General features: G+C 43.7%; 1 protein-coding gene across 1 annotated transcript; it reads left to right on the forward strand.

The window, feature by feature from the left end:
• Window positions 1-543: 543 nt before the first annotated feature.
• Window positions 544-16,285, forward strand: LOC103810983 (ATP-binding cassette sub-family G member 2-like). The gene is made up of 15 exons (XM_009083916.1): window positions 544-754; window positions 1,318-1,377; window positions 2,671-2,785; window positions 4,425-4,577; window positions 5,347-5,504; window positions 6,616-6,767; window positions 7,951-8,067; window positions 8,908-9,146; window positions 9,692-9,774; window positions 10,138-10,227; window positions 11,648-11,772; window positions 12,129-12,283; window positions 13,679-13,779; window positions 14,933-15,040; window positions 16,138-16,285. The coding sequence occupies exons 1-15, from the start codon at window positions 546-548 to the stop codon at window positions 16,283-16,285; spliced, it is 2,013 nt and encodes a 670-aa protein (XP_009082164.1). The 5' UTR covers window positions 544-545.
• Window positions 16,286-16,631: the final 346 nt, after the last annotated feature.

The raw sequence follows: 16,631 nt of genomic DNA on the forward strand, positions 1-16,631 counted from the left end.
TGCATGTGACTGACCTTCATTTTCATAAGCACAACCATTTTTCTTCCTGTGGTTCTTCATATGGATTCATTAATAGGTTTTCTCTGCTGTTTTTTGGGGGGGATGAAGTGGTAAGCGCATGACTGGAGAAAGGGAGGTTGACTCTCTTTAGCTTAAGTGGTAGCAGCTTCCATTTGTGTTGTGAAAGATGACCATCACAGACAGGCTTGGGTTTTGCCTTATTAGATGCTCTTTGAGCAAGCATCACTTACTTCAAGAACACACGTCTCATTCTTAAAGGTTAGCTCTAAATCTGTGGGTTTCTGCACCTTTGGGAAGTACTGGATATCTTCCAGTGCGGATGTCCATCCTTTTGGAAACTTGGCACATGTAAGGATTGGTGTGGTGTGCGTGAACTTGGTTTTCCAAAACACTTTCTGGAGAAATCTTTGCTTGCCTATCTCCTTCCCTGCATGTTTCCGTGTTCTTTGTCTCAACAGATGGGAACTGCTCAAAACAACAGTGACCTCAGAAAAGTGGAGCTCGACTTGTGTAACAGGGACATGATGGCAGACACATTTGATCACAGCATTATTTCTGTTGGAGAAGAGGAAGGTGCGGGCAGTTTCCAACGTTCTCTTCCAACACGAGAATCCCTCCGATCTCCTCGAGGCTCTGTTGTGAGTTTCCATAACATCCAGTACTCCGTTAAGCAATCCAGTGGATTCCTTTGTAAACGGAAAATTGTGGAAAAGAAGATCCTCCACAATGTTTAGTAAGTTCTTGTTTAAATGAAATACTAGCGGGTAGGAATTAATCTGCTGCTCTGAATCAGTGACCTCATGTCACCTTCCAGATCCAGCTGTGCTGGTGAGGAATGACTATCCTCCTGCCAGTCAGCTGTTCAAGTGAGCACTTTCTTATTTGCTTTTAGGCAGAATAGCTGGGATATAGGTGGAGCAGTTTCAGTTATTGATCTGAGCAAATTAGGACCAAACTTGTGTGAACTCTTCTGCTAGCAGATCTGAGGGTTCCTCAAACTATGGTTTAAGCTGCAGTCAGAGGAAACGAGCAGGAGAGTGCAGTTGTTTCTTCTTTTTAAGACCCAGCTCAGCAGGGACGGCACTTAATTTTTGTCTTTTTTAGTTTGCTTTTTAGGTCTAGCTCTGATTCTGTTCTGGCTGGCAGTCTGGACAGAAGGGAATTGATTTCAAATCTAAGGAGAAATTTTTAATAATCTAAGTTTTCCTTTCAACAGCATTTTGTTCATACCTTACCTGTACTAAAAGCTGTATATGGACAGTCCTTCATTTGTAAATAACTCTTTTCTTCTTCCAGTGGCATTATGAAGCCAGGCTTGAATGCTATCTTGGGGCCAACAGGGAGCGGGAAATCTTCGTGAGTACCTTCTTCTGCTCCTTTAAATGGACAGCCAGATGTTCAAAGAATACTTGGGATTCCAAGGGTTAGGGGAGATGTGAGGGATCTGCAGGCTCAGACCTTTACATGCCTGTGAGAAATCTGGTGATGCAGTTTGACCTCCTGCCCCTCTGTTAGTTTTGCTGGAGTTCTTGCCCTGCAGCGGTGTCAGACCCCTCATCTACTGCAACTGGTGGTTCATATTACTGCAGTCACCTTTGGTGGTGGCCTGAGTTAAGATGCCAGGCAGAACTGGGGTGGCTGGAGCTCAGATATAGGCTCTGTCCTGACTGATAATGGGGTGGGGATGGGGTGCAAGCTCCCTTGAGGCATGAGAGATATCATTCCCTGTGAACTCACTGCGGCAAGACTTCCTTGAATCTGCTAGGCCAGACCCTTCTCTGACAACTGACAAGAATATGGTGTAATGCAGTCTACAGGATGCTTTGGATCCTCACCCCAAGTTGGCTGTGGCCTGCTGGTGGGGGTGCACACATGCTTGAGTTCTTTGGATAAAAACACAGAGAAATACCATACAGACTATCCCCATCCAGTACTAATGCTATTTTCTCTCCTGTATAACCATGGTAAGAGAGCTCCTTGTCACTCTCTGCCTTTGAAAATGTCAGACACTGACAAATATGGCCAGAGGTCACACAGGTGTGTCTTCATGATGACCCTTGATCTTCCTTTCTGAGGAGACTGCTGATTAATCAAGATGCTTTCAAGAGCAATGCTTCATCAGGGCAGTTTGTTTAGCTAGGAGACAGGTTGGCCTTTGCATTGGCAGTAAGGAGAATCCAGTGATATTTTGAACCTAAATTACTTTATAAAATTAATCTTAACCCCAGTCTTGCTTATACTCATTTGGATTAATTTCCTTGAGATCAAAGGAATTAGTTCTGTGCTCCCCTGGCTGGAGAGCAGACTGCAGTGACTCTGCAGGGTGCTTTTGTCTCTGTTGCATTTGAGTTTAGCTGTAAATACACAGACCGAGTCTATGTCTGTAGGGGGTTGACTGTTGTGAATTGTGTGTGTCTGTATACTGCCATACTGCTGTGGCACACTGTGTGCTGGAAAATCCTGTATGTACACCAGACTCTCTGTACAAAGAGCTAAAGCCTCCAGGGTATGGGCAGCCTCCTTCTGTGCCCTTTGGTTTGTGTCATGCTGTGAGCAGGCTGTAACTGCAGTCCTAGTTGGTGGTACTTATCCAAGCGAAGGTAAAAGCAGCTGTTATTGCAAAACCTAATGCCTGGTGTTTGTCTGAAGTCTCCTAGATGTGCTGGCTGCCAGGAAGGACCCAGCAGGCCTGTGTGGAGAAGTGCTTATAGATGGCATCCCACAACCTCCAAATTTCAAGTGCATCTCGGGATATGTTGTGCAGGTGAGTAACTGCCTTCGGTGAGGGCTGGGAGCCCCTGGGATGGAAGACTGCATAAGATAAGCAATGCATGAACTACTAGACTAGGTGATTTTCAATGATCCTAGAGAGTCTCATTTGAGAACTCGGATGTTACAGTATATAGTATTTTTCTGGGATATGGAAGATTGGAAGATTAATCTGCTACTCAAACCAAGTCAAGCATGGAGGTGTTTGTCTTCCCAAAGCCACATGGATGCCCAAACCACTGGGGTACTGTGGCTTGTTCTTTGGGCTGTGCCCTGAAGTACTAGCAAAGATTTAAATAAAAATATGAGGAAAAAAGAAACATGACACCAAAAATCTCTTGTTATTAAACTCAGAAGCTGTTCTAGCTGGCAGAAGTACCTTCAAACTATCAGACAATAATTCTAGGAAATAAATAGATCCCTGCTGTTCTTCCTCTGATTCTGGCTGGCTGTGACACAGCTTCATTCCACTCGGAGACAGGAAAAGCCAACTGAATCTGCGGAAGTGGGTGGAGGCCTGGACCAATAATAGACCCTCAAAGCCCAGGGGAACCTGGGGAGAAGGGGATTCTTGGCAGCCGTATGAGCAGCTAAATCTGGAAACCATCCAGGGTTCTGACTGCAGGCAGATGTGAAACAGGCAGCTGAAAGCTGCCAGCTGGGGGTCTCTGGGAGGATGCATGTGATGAGACTGATGCTGGATCTTGATCCTGCAGGTCAAAGATCCCCAAACCCTCATTGTTTGATGAATGGCCAGGAAATTTCTTGCAAGTGGTCCTAGTTTGAGACATTTGTCTCTCAAATATCCAAAGCAACCAAACTTAACCTTAAAATGATAGGCAACTTGGTGAGACATTAAATGGTGTTTCTACCCTCCTACCCCATGCATGATTTGAAGCAAGTCCAGAGGAGGCCACGAAGTCGATAAGAAGATCTGGAGCATCTCTTCTATGAAGACAGGCTGAGGAAGTAGGGGCTGTTCAGCCTGAAGAAGAGAAGGTTGTGTGGAGACCTCATAGCAATCTGAAGGGGCTACAGGGAAGCTGGAGAGGGGCTCTTTGTCAGGAACTGCAGCGATAGGACAAGGGGTAATGGACTCAAACTGAAGAAGGGGAAATTTAGGCTAGATATTAGAAAAAAGCTTTTTCCTGTGAGGGTAGTGAGACACTAGCACAGGTTACCCAGGGAGGTAGTAGAAGCCCCAGCCTTGGCAGTGTTCAAAGCCAGGTTGGATGAAGGCTTGAGCCACCTGGTCTGGTGAGAGGTGTCCCTGCCCATGGCAGGAGGTTGTGACTAGATGATCTCTAAGCTGCATTCCAACCCCTAAAATTCTATGATTCTGATGGCCCAAAACCTACAAACAACAATTAAGTCCTACATATATTTATAATTATAGGATCCGTTTTATTCAGATAAACATATATACATGCTAAGTCATGTGTTTCCCTATAAAACTGCTGATGGTCTCCCCATTCATGCCTTGCGAGTGAAGGTGTCATGCCACAGTTTGTTATTTTTGGTATTGAGATAGTTTAAATTCACACTTTATTTTCCAGTGTGGAAACAGGGACTCTGGTGCCTAGTCAGGCAGCTGAGGAGGAGTCTTTCCAACTGTCCATTTGTACTACTTTCAGGATGATGTTGTCATGGGCACAATGACAGTGAGGGAGAATCTGCAATTCTCTGCTGCCCTGCGACTCCCCAGCTCCATCACCATTAAAGAAAAGGAAGAGCGAGTCACACAGATCATCAGTGAGCTGGGATTAAGCAAAGTGGCTGATACTAAGGTGAGCAGTGAGAATACCTTTCTCAGAGACCAAACTACCTCTGGCAACTGAGCTATTTGTCTCTGGGCAGTATGGTGTATGTAGTGCAGCTACACAAAGCTAAACAGGAACTTGACTAAACCATACTGCATGCAAGAAATCAGTTTCCAGCTCAGGAGGGAGCTTGGAAAGAGGTATGTGTATTTGCTAGTACAAGTGGAAGACTTTGGACTATGTCCAGCGTGTTGTATAAATTCAGAGGGGGAAAAAGTCGCTTAGTCATTGCACCTTGGAAAGCTGCTCGGCCACTTCCTGGCTTTGTGGGACAAGACAGGGAAATTGTTTTCACAGTGCTGAAAGCTGTGAGGGATGGAAGGCTGGCTGTGATGGAGAAGATCTGTGCAGAGCTTGTTCCTCTCAGCAGCATTTTTACTTTTACTTTACTTTTACTTTACTTACCCCACTCTTACTTTAGCTGACAAGCTACCAGCAAAAAACATCCCAAAACACCAGTGCCTCCTCTCACTGCTATGGACTCATTCTGTCTCTTCCTTGTCAGTGTCATCCTTGTTCCCTGAAGTCATAAGGCACCTGGTGCCTCTGAAAATCAGACTCAGTTTCCTGCTATGCGTTCACTCACACTGAGTCAAACTCAGCACCTCATGCTGGCCCTTGAGTTTACTGATGGGATGCTGAAAATGAGAAGAGCTGCTGGGTATGGAGAGCCCTCCGCTCCAGAGCATGCACTGACTAGGTCTTGTTGCAAACAACTGATTTCTTCTGCTTGTAGGTAGGAACTGAATTGATCCGGGGAGTGTCTGGAGGGGAACGGAAGAGAACCAACATTGGGATGGAGCTCATCACAGAGCCACCAGTCCTTTTTCTGGATGAACCAACAACTGGCCTTGATGCCAGCACAGCCAATGCAGTCCTCATCCTTTTGAAGAAGTAAGAGTCAGTTCTTCAGGGCTCTGCTGCAATTTTGTTTTCAACTCATTAGTTAAAAAAGGGAATGTTCTTATGTCTGAGTGCTCTTTTTTCAAAAAAAAAAAAAAAAGCTAGACAAATAGACTCAGAAGTGGTAGTAGATTATTTGTTTGGGTCTTGTCCAAAGCCTTTTAAAGTTTATGGGAATCTTTCCACAGCAAGCATTGGATTGGAGCCCAAAAAGCAGATGTAGCTTGGACAGCTTCCCTTTGCCACAAAGTGGGGTGTACTGGGAGGTCAGGCCTTGTAATTATATTTTCTTGGCCTTCCATCTGAGTCTATTACAGAATCTCTTCCCCTGCTCTGGCAACAGCCTTGAACTCAGATCAGACTTCTCTTGCAGATTTACCCTCAGTTTTTACCTTCATCTCCTATGTTTAGGAGATGATCTGTCTTCTGACAGTTAGAACAAAATTAGGTACAAGGAGGACCAAAAAGTCTTATTTAATGAGAATGACTTCCTAATCCTCCTCCTGAATTTGTAGCATGCTGTTTGGTTTTGCATGCAGGGGGGACATTTTGCTCTGCTGTTTGTGGATATAGATCTTTGATTGTCAAGGGTTGGGCATCAATGCTGAAGCAATTGCAAGAACATCTGAAAAACCTCAAGGAAAACTAGTTTTTAATTTTCTTGAGTGTCAATCTTCAGCAGAAGAGCCAAGAGAAATCTCAGCTGGCCAGACTTGCCCAGCCTGCTGTGCAAAGCCTGGTTCTGCCGTTGAGTGCAGTAGGACCATTCCACTTAGTCAAGTTGACGTCTGGTATAGAGAACATGTAAGGAGGGTTTATACATAGCTGTGGTCTCAGACTTTGCTAGCTGACAGCATCATGCTTTGTCTGCTTGGACTGCAATGATGGTCTTTTGTAATGACGGGTGCTGTCTTGAAGGTCTTGTAGGCAGCATCTGAGACAGTGACAGAGAAGTGGGAACTACAGGTTTTCTGGGTCAAGACCCTAAGAAGTTGACAAGTATTTGTCTTGGATTTGGAAACTTGTTCTTCGCTTGTGTTAACATGACCTTTCTGAAATTCTCAGTGTGGTGTGTTTGAGAGATGATTTGTTTCTATTTCAGGCTCTCAAGAAGAGGGCGGACGATCATATTTTCTATCCATCAGCCACGCTATTCCATATTCAAGCTGTTTGACAGTCTGACATTACTAGCTTCAGGAAAGGTGCTGTACCATGGTCCTGCGAAGCAGGCACTGGAGTACTTTAGTTCTATTGGTAAGTCTTCCATGCCAAGAGCAAAGGCAACTGGCTAATGAGCTTAACCTGTGTGTAGATTCTTACCCTAGCATGGCATAACAATCCTGTGCTGTTTTATCACCAGGATGCTAGAGACTGTACACATACAGTCTGAGCAGTGTTATGTTAGAACAGGAAAAAATAGAACGATAAAAGTTTTCCGACAACAGAGCACGGCTCTCTCCTGCCTTTGTTTTGCATTGCATCCGGACAAAAACCAAGAATCACGTGGACATGTAGAAGCATGACGTCCAACAGACAGGATGATGCTTGTAGTTCTACCAGGCCTCAGTGGCAGACCCAGAGGATTTTGAACCACAGCCTGCAGACTGGCAGCAGTCTGTATGGATTGATCCAAGAATATGCTCTAGTCTGAGTGCAGCTGGGTAACTAAGAGGACAAAATTATGGTGTATCTTAAAATGGATTAATAGTTGCACTGTTGAGTAGCTGCCCTCTCTCCAAGTAAGCAGGTTAAGGGTTTCTGACTGTAATGAACAGACAATGTGGAGTGAACTTCCAAGCCAGTCTAGATGGACACATTAGAATGTAAGCTTTCCCTGGCTTTAAGGGAGATGCTTTAACCAATGTCACTACTTCTCCTCTTAGCATCCCCCTTCACTTCCTCTCTCTCTCAGGGAAGCTATAGAATAAGCATCTTAGGTTTGGGTTTTTGGGTTTTTTTCCTTCATCCTTGTTCCATAGCTAGAACCATATATAAGAAGCTGCTCTTGGACAGTCCTTCCTCTTCCTTGTGGCGAAGGAAACACCAGCAAGAGCTGAGCCTCTGGAAGAAGTATCTGAGGCTGTAGAACAGATATCCAGGAATCTCTACTGAAGAACTGTGTGTCTTTCAGAGTGGGATGTGGGTGAACAGCACTGGGAAGGAGGTGAGAGTTGTCCATACTGAGCTGTGTAGAACCAAGTTAGATTTCTCCTCACCTGAAATCAGTAAAGAATAAGCACCTTTGAAGCTCTCTTTAGATATCTCAGATTCACCATCTCCTAAATCCTGTCCATTCTACTGGTGTAAACTAATGCTTAAGGAAAAGCAGTGGAATGTAACAGGGTTGTGGAAAAGTGATACAGTATTAGACCTGAATTTCCAAGCTGTCCTCTGTGCAATACAAACATGTTGCATGTTTTTTTTAATTTTTATTAAGGATATGAATGTGAACCCTTCAACAATCCAGCTGACTTCTTCCTTGATGTCATAAATGGGGATTCAACTGCTGTGGCAGCAAGCAAGGAAGATCACAGACCTGTGGACACAGGAAAAGGTAAACTGTGAAGGAGAAATCCACTGCTGGCTGGTGTAGAAGGGAAGTTGTATGTGGTGATGGCAAGCTTTTATTCTCTGGGCTTCTTCCAGTCCAAGGGTGCTTCGTTACCTTTTTGTTTTTCCTACTAATAGGTATACTTTGCTTTGGGCTTCTTAAAAGAGCTCAGAAAACTATTAAAGGGATGTATTTTTCCTTCAGTAACATAGGGGAGCAGAAATTTAAAAAACCTGTGTGGGAAAGACTGGAAAACCTAGAACTGCTTTGTCTCAAGAGACAGCTGACAGAAGACAGAAGTTTTCAGCCTCAGAAGAGGCTGCTACAGAGAAGACAGGGCAGATAGGCTAAGGAGTGATGGATTTACAGGAGAGTGAAAAAAATTGGAACTAGATTAGAGAACAAACTCTCTAACATGAGTTATGAGCGAAATGTTTGGAAATACTTGTTTGGGGATGCTGTAGCACATCCATGACTGAAGGATTACAAGGTAACAGTTTTTATTATAGTGCTTTCTGGGGATGGGGAAGTGAATTAGAGCAAACATTAATTTCCCCCAAATTCAGTGAAACAGAGGTTTTCTGGTGCCTCATTCTAAGAATATGACTATTTTTGTGCCACAAACTAGCTAGGTTCAATTAAAACTGTAGGAAAACCCTCTCACCCAAGCTAGCCTCTTGAGCTCAGATCTAAGGCTTGAACAATTCAAATTCTGCTTTTTTATTTAGCCTCCAGAATCACTGAGCATGTCGATGGGCCATGTCTGAAGGTCAGGTTCATGGGAATCACAAGCCATATCTTGTTTTTCTCACTCAGAGGTGAGCAGTGAAAATGGAGTGGCAGAAGATAATGTGGACAGCAGTGTGGTAGATGTGCTGCACCAGAAATATCTCAGCTCCAGCCTGTATCAGAGCACAAAGGAAGCACTGGGGAAAGTGGAGCTTGGACGGCGAAGCAAGCAGAGAGTATCCAAGCAGGAGCATGAGATCACCTATGCAAATGGATTCCTCACCCAGCTGTACTGGGTGTCCAAGCGTTCTCTGAAAAATCTCATCAGGAACCCACAGGCCTCCGTTGCACAAGTAGGTAACAATTGCTGAAAGTCTTAGACTCCTGCTCTCAGCCCCACAATCTGCAGTTTGGAGACAGAATTTTGTTTACAAAAGCAGATAGGGAAATAGGAAACTCCTGCACCCCTGCCATCTGTAAATGGACTGAGATGTTCAGCTGCCTTTGTGGCCTTGGAAAAAAATCTCTATTTAAGTATAGCACAAAGACTACTGCACTGAAGCTTGGGGAGTAGGGGGAAGTGCTCCATTTTCAGGTTCACATGAGGAGCTTCTAGGGGGATGTTAATTTTGTGCCTCGCTTTAAACTGGGTTATTCTTTGAGTGTGCTTCTGCTAACCTCTCCCAGCCAAAGAAGATCAGAGGAAGAAAAGTGAACAGGATAAACTCTGAAAATCTGTCATAAGGATTTTAATTGTGTGTGTCTCAGGTATACATAGCCTCACAACAGCAAGGCTTTAGGCAGGTGTGAATCTTAAACCCTGCCTGTGACTTACGGTGTTACTTCCTGTTTACTTATTTGAAGGACTCCCTTTTCCTTTTATTCTCTCCACTTCTAGATTGCTGTGACTGTAATTCTAGCCTTGGTCGTGGGTGCTATCTTTTTTGGTGTAAAATTGGACCGAAGTGGTATTCAGAATCGGTAAGCTGAAAAGCCACATGTTGGCTCATTTTTCTCTCTAAGCAGACAGGTTTGAGGCACAGGGATGGGATCCACTTGGGACACAAAGGCCAGTTGGGTTCACAAGCCTCAGTGCAGTGCAGCATGGAATTGCCAGAGGTCCTAAAGGGACCATAGCTCTGTCAGGCTTGCACATACGTACCAAAGGGATGTGAAAGGGAAGATAAAGGATATAGATAAGAGGTACAGTAGTACAATTAAATATCTCCATTCTGTGGACAGAGACAGAAAAGCACTGACTTGATAGTATGACGATGTCTGAGGCTTCCAGTGTTTGATATAGGCTGTGTCCTCACTTTTCAGCCTTTCTGTTTTGCCTTCTAGGGTTGGATCCCTGTTTTTTGTCACCACAAACCAGTGTTTTTCCAGTGTCTCTGCAATTGAGCTGTTCATCAGAGACAAGAAACTGTTTGTGTAAGTAGTAAGGCACTTGGACTGTCTGATACCCTGGAATGAGGTGGAGGGAGTATCTTACATGCTAAACGAAATTATTTCCACTGAAGACTTGATTGCTCCCTTGCAACATCAGACTGTAATAGCAGTGCTAAATTAGTCTGTAGACCATGGAGCTGAAACGCTAAGAGCTGGGGGAAGGAGGAAATGCGTTTCCTTGCCTTCTGTGTCACACTTTACTGAGAAGGGCTTTTCCTACCCACTTTTGGTAACAGCTGGTTTTGACGTCTGGGTGTGAATCCTGCAGGCTGTGAACCCTGCCTGCCCTCTTGCTCGCAGGGCTGAATCACTGTCTTGCAGTGGTCCTAAAGTGGCAAGACTGCAAAGATGAAGGAAGAGTTCTTAGAAAAGCTTCACAAGGGATGCTCAGATGAAGGGGCTGCTGGCTGGCTTACAGGAGCTCCCTAAGGATCAAGCACATCTCTTTGTCTAGAGAGAAGCGCATGATGATTAAATTATTGTTCTATATAATATATCATTATTTTTATATATTTATATTTAGTTATTACTTTTGCTTCTCTTCAATCTGATGTATAATATATTTTAATTATTATTTATAATTATTAAACATTGATTATATACACATATATGTATAATATACACACACATGTGTATATATATAATATACACAAATGTATACATACTTATATGCTGAAAATATAGTTTGGAATAGCCTCCAGCTCATGTGATGGAAGCACAAGAGACAGCTCCTATGAAGTAAAGAGGAAATTGGAGATTTATGCCTGGAATGCACATGTTGCTCATAGCAGCTTAATATTGTCTCTAGCAGCTGCTCAGGAGTGAAACTCCTCCACACTGCCATTTCTTGCCAGTCTGCCCTGCTTGCCAGCATAGCTTATCAGCTGTGTCAATGGGGATCTAGGCATCTCACCAGTTAAAGCATCTTTTCATGAGCTCCATTAAGCAGCAAAACAATCATAATGATATTTAGTTTCCTTGTGAGGTGAGTTGATGTCTTAAAGGTTTTGCCATTGTTAGGCATCATTCCTTCTTCCCTGGAAGCAGCTGTATGAGTTAGCAGTGGATGAAGTGTTCCTCCAGTTTCTTGTGTTAAAGATCTTTCTCTTTGAATAGAGATTTAGGAGCTTTTTTCTGTATGTTACCTGGCAGTCACACAGCCTTTCATTCATTTTCCACAGAGGGCTGTCACAGTTTGACTACAGGGTCTGAGAGACAGATCAGCCCTTACTTTACAGAGCATAAAGTGATAGCACAGTAGATATGAGGCAATTGCATACAGAGAAGGAGTCAGTGGTAGAAAAAGCAGAAACCAAATCAGGATAAACCAAACACACATGCTGAGCCTGCTTCCTAGATAACCTCTAAACCTGTACAACTCCCCTCCTTCCTGTCCTCGCAGCCATCAGTACACCAGTGGATATTACCGTGTGTCTGCCTACTTCCTGGCCTTGATGATAGGAGATCTGCTGCCCATGAGAACTGCTCCAGCCATCATATTCTCATGCATCAGTTACTGGATGATTGGTAAAGAATTGATGCTTTCATTGAACCTATCATCTTCCAACACATTTGATTTCTGACTTAGACAGAGCTTAATTCCTATATTTATAACATGAAGCTACTTGAACCTTCGACTGATTTAAGTGCTTGGCATCATAACTTCAGGGGACTCTGTGGCAGGGACACAGCAATCTATGGGAGCTGCCTGACAACATCCTTTGGTAAAGCTCTCTGTGACTTTGGAGCATGCATAGTTCCAGCCAACTCCAAACTTGGTCTGTCTTCCTGCTTTGCCTGTCTTGTTTAGGAGTCCAAGGGTACCTCTCTGGGATTCATAACGTGGTTGTTTACTGGACTCTTACATTTCTGGTTTTTGACAGGATACCAAGCTGTTGCAAGCCGGTTCTTCTTCTTCATGTTGACCCTGGTACTGGTGTCCTACACTGCAACAGCCATGTCTCTGGCTATCAGTGCTGGGATGGATGTGGTGGCTGTGGCCAATCTGCTCATCACTATTTGTTTTGTCCTGATGCTGGTAAGTATATAAGGGGGTGTGTGCGCCTTTGGTGGAGGGGAGAAAAGAATTGAGAGGAGTGGGTTGAGCCAGCCCTAAGCAGGCTAAAAAGCCATAGCCCAGTAGCATGTCAGACTCATGCCTGTGATTTTATTGTCACTACAGTCAAAAATGTACTTCTGCCAGTTTGTAATATAAGGACCTGATCATTGATCAGGTGCAATTCAGTAGGTGTGAAGCCACCAGAGCTTTCCAAACAGTCTGCCCCAAAGAAGTGTTGGGGTTTTTTCTTTTAAATTCTCCTTACAATCATTGATTTTAAAGAAAATAAAAATCTGGCATTTCCAGTATTAGAAATCTAAGTGATCATCAAGGTCATTCAAAAAGAAAAAACCTTGAAGTAGATTTTCAATTCATGGTTTCTTTGCATTAATTTTGGTTGCCCTGTAGGATTAGCAGGAGCAAACCCTCTCTTTATTTTAATTCAGTATTGCCCTTGGGTTCAGGAAATGACTTCAGTACTCCTTATCAAGGACTTTTAAGGAAGAGAGCCAGAAAGCGAGAAAGAAATTTTGACTACTCATAGATGAGGGCTGTGAATTCTTTTTCAAAGACAATGTTGGTGATGAAAATTCTTGACTGTGAGACCTACTAAGTTACATACTTCTTGTTGGGTGATTTCTGGTAGGTGTCTGTGTACATACTCTGAGCCACAGCATATCCCTTATTCTTCAATTTGCAACTTAATCTGCTTTTGCAATAAACCAAGTGATTGGGTACTGCACTAAGTGCTTGCTGTGGGCAAGAAATGTGCACGTGTGGTGAAGGGCAGCTGATGTACATTGAGTTAAGCCACAGTATATAAGGAGTGGCACATGCATGTCCTGAAAGACAGCAGAGTAAGCACAACATCACTTGTGATGGAGCAGAGCCTGAAGTGTCATATTTAGCTATGAAGTCCAGTTGCGCCAAGAAGTAAAAGCAAACCTTGTTCCAGGCAGGAGAGAGCATGGATAAAAGATGTAGGCCAGAGGAGAAAGTTGAAACAGTAACAGCCCTTAATGCTCCCCATGTTTTCCTTCTTGTTTCTCCACTTTCATCTTCCAGTCATCCTTCTTTAGCCTCTGGCTAGCTCTACCATAGGACACAGTCCCCCCAGGTAAGAGGCATGCTTCTTAGCTCACATGTGGATGTAGAAAACCTTTCTGACCTCTTTGCAAGCAGTTTAGCTGAAGTACATGTGTGTATTGTTGAGCCAGCTGGCTCTGAACTCATGCCTGTAGGCATGGGCATGACAGTAGGAGATCCATTGATCCCAGTGCTCCTCTGCTGGGTAACTGCAGCATCTGTGCAAGAAAGTCTTCATTTGCAGTAAACAGAGTTTGTGACTCATTAGATTCTTCTGTTCTATTTCAGATCTTTTCAGGCCTCTTAGTGAACCTTCCCTCTGTAATGGGCTGGCTGAACTGGCTCAAGTACTTCAGCATCCCCCGATACGGCCTCACTGTGAGTAGAAAGTAGCATTGGTGTCCTCTGAGTAATGCAGCCACACTGCTGCTTCCTGGAGAGGTTTTGAGTATAAACAGAGTTCTCTTAAAAGTCAGATTTGGTTTGTTTCCTTGCATGAACATGGTAAAAAAAAACAACAACACAAACCAAACAAAAGCAACTAACCTCAAAAAGGAAGCAAAAGTTAATCTCTGTGTGAGAGATGGAAGTCTCAGAGACTGAACAAACCCTTTGTGTCACACAATTAATGCTGCTTGGACAGCAGCAGAGTGAGCTATCCAGTGAGGCACTAATTCCTAGTCTGAATAGTCAATCCCTATGGTGTAGAATAAAGTCAGATATTGTACAGCCTCTCCAGAGACTGCTGTTTGGGTGGCCAGTCTGAGGTCAATGACTGTCCAGCTGGTTAAAGGATTTACCGTAATGCCGGAGTGTCTCAGTCTTCTGACTCCCTCTGAAGTGAAATATGACTTGCTGCCAATTTCTGGGGTATCAGAAAGCTAATGCTGCAGCTGCTTGAAACAGAGCAACTAGACACATCAGGTCACCCACTGGTCACAGGTGGGAGTTGTGTTTCCATCTCCTGTTTTCATCCTGGCCAAAACTGTTTGGGAGTAATAATGTCCTACCTTTGAGTAAGAATGAGTGAAATGAATGCCGGAGCTGGTGCAAGGTGGGAGACGTATGAAACCTCCCTGTTGGTGTATCACTGAGTGTTACCAGTGTTACTGAATGTGGAAGTGTCCCCTGAGATTGAGGTGAGCACAGGATGCCAGTGCAAGCGAACGCTTCTCCTCTTGCTTTGGCTGACTGTGCCATGTCTTCAGTGTGCTGTTGCTGGGGTGTCTGCATGCAGCCACATGGTTTTCTGCATCAGTAGATGGACCCATGTGAAAGTAGATGAACAAGAACTTGTAGCTGGCAAGACAGAAACCCATGGTTAAGTAACTGTGAAGCCAAAGTCTTGGACACCAAACCATCCTGCATCTATAACTTGGAGGAGTTCCCCAGAAAGGCAGTGGTTAAGAGCTTCAAAATAAAAAGGAACATAAACATGGAATTCCAAGAATGGCGATCTGTGTCTTGTAATAATCAAGTTCCTTTGAGGTGTTTCAGTTTTAGTACCCAAATCACTAACTCTGGTGTCTGCCTATTCCCTAGGCAGGTGAATGAGTACAGAGATCTCTACTTTTGTGGTGAGAAGAATCCAAATGTTACAGTGTCTGTGGGAGATACAGGCAATTGTCCCCCCAATATTTCAGAAGAAATGTAAGTCTCTGACTCATGGTGGTTCTGGGCCTGAACTGTGATGCTTTGCTTAAAGGGAAGTCTGACTATTTCAAATGTTTGTACTATTCACAGAATAACCACTTGTACAGAGATCTCTACTTTTGTGGTGAGAAGAATCCAAATGTTACAGTGTCTGTGGGAGATACAGGCAATTGTCCCCCCAATATTTCAGAAGAAATGTAAGTCTCTGACTCATGGTGGTTCTGGGCCTGAACTGTGATGCTTTGCTTAAAGGGAAGTCTGACTATTTCAAATGTTTGTACTATTCACAGAATAACCACTTACAAGCCAGTCTCAAAAATATGTCCCAAAATAATGTGTTTTAGGACTATATAGGAAAACTCCACAATTACCCAGGAGTGAAGCAGGGATGAAACTTTACTCATAAAAATGGGCAGATGAGCTAAATTAAGTTTTTGATAACCTAGCCCTGACCTACCAGTTTTCTTAAACAAACCCAGGGTCACTAAACAAGGGAAATGCAATGTGTGGACAGCTACAAAGTTGTTAGGAATCAGTAGACCTGTGATCAGAAACATGCCATCCCCACAGAGCTTGTTTGTAAATATTAATCTCCCTGCAGATGCAGCAGAGAGCCAAGCTATCTATCAGTGCTCCATTTTGCCCCCTTTGAAATACTCTTGACTACTGGTACCTTAAGTCGTAGCAATGCAAGACTTCCGTGACATGTCCTAGAGGGCTGGCAAACCGAGGTTTTTTCTAGAGCACTGTTTCCACAGCTTTTGGACCCCAACCTCTGCTATGAACTTCTGTTGATTGCTGTGGGAAACAGATGCTTCTGTACTTACCACAGTTTAAGGTGGTTCTGAGGTTTACTTATAACTTGCCAGCTGTGTACAAACAACAATTAGGTTACTACTGAAAAATTATGAGAACCAGAGATCTAGATTTGTCCCTTAAGCTTATTTTGGTGATGGAGTATGAAGTTACTTTATTTCTGTCACCTGTTTTGCAGAGTTGAGGGTAGAAAGATCTTTTTGGGGCAGGAATAAAAGTAATCACCTGAAGACTAGCCCCACACAGTAATACCAACTTTGCCCTGTGCTTTCCTGCAGGTGTTCTGGTGAAGCATACCTATGCAGCCAAGGAATTGCACCGACTGACTGGGCCATGTGGGAGAACATAGTGGCTCTCTTCTGCATGACTGTTATCTTCCTCATCATTGCCTATGCCAAACTCCGGTTCATGAGAAAGTTCACATAGGCCCCTGCCTTGCCTTGCTCTGCACTTCTCAGGTCTTAAAACTACAAAGCTTGTTAGGGCCTACTGGAGACTGCCAAAATATTCCTACTGACTTTACTGGACTTCAGGTGGGAGCTCTGTCCCCCTGTTTCTGGAGTATGATCTCCACATGATTGTATGATTGTGGTTTTTAAGAAGAAATGCTTTAATGTACATTGTGTAAGTGATTTCTTCTAAGAGAATATAATGCTCGTAATTCCTTAGGGACATATCAGCCTATGTATTTTAAAGCATTGTTATTCTGTGGCCAACTTATACAGGAAATATTCCTTTGGACATGTGAGCTTTTCCATCACAAAAGGCATAC

Source organism: Acanthisitta chloris, unplaced genomic scaffold (genome assembly GCF_000695815.1).
Source record: "Acanthisitta chloris isolate BGI_N310 unplaced genomic scaffold, ASM69581v1 scaffold10531, whole genome shotgun sequence".
Classification (NCBI taxonomy): Eukaryota; Metazoa; Chordata; class Aves; order Passeriformes; family Acanthisittidae; genus Acanthisitta; species Acanthisitta chloris.

Coding starts and splice junctions, on each gene's coding strand:
- LOC103810983 (XM_009083916.1), top strand. CDS start 546: ATGGCAGACACATTTGATCACAGCATTATTTCTGTTGGAGAAGAGGAA. Junction 2,786..4,424: donor TCTCGGGATATGTTGTGCAG/GTGAGTAACTGC, acceptor TACTACTTTCAG/GATGATGTTGTCATGGGCAC. Junction 4,578..5,346: donor GCAAAGTGGCTGATACTAAG/GTGAGCAGTGAG, acceptor TTCTGCTTGTAG/GTAGGAACTGAATTGATCCG.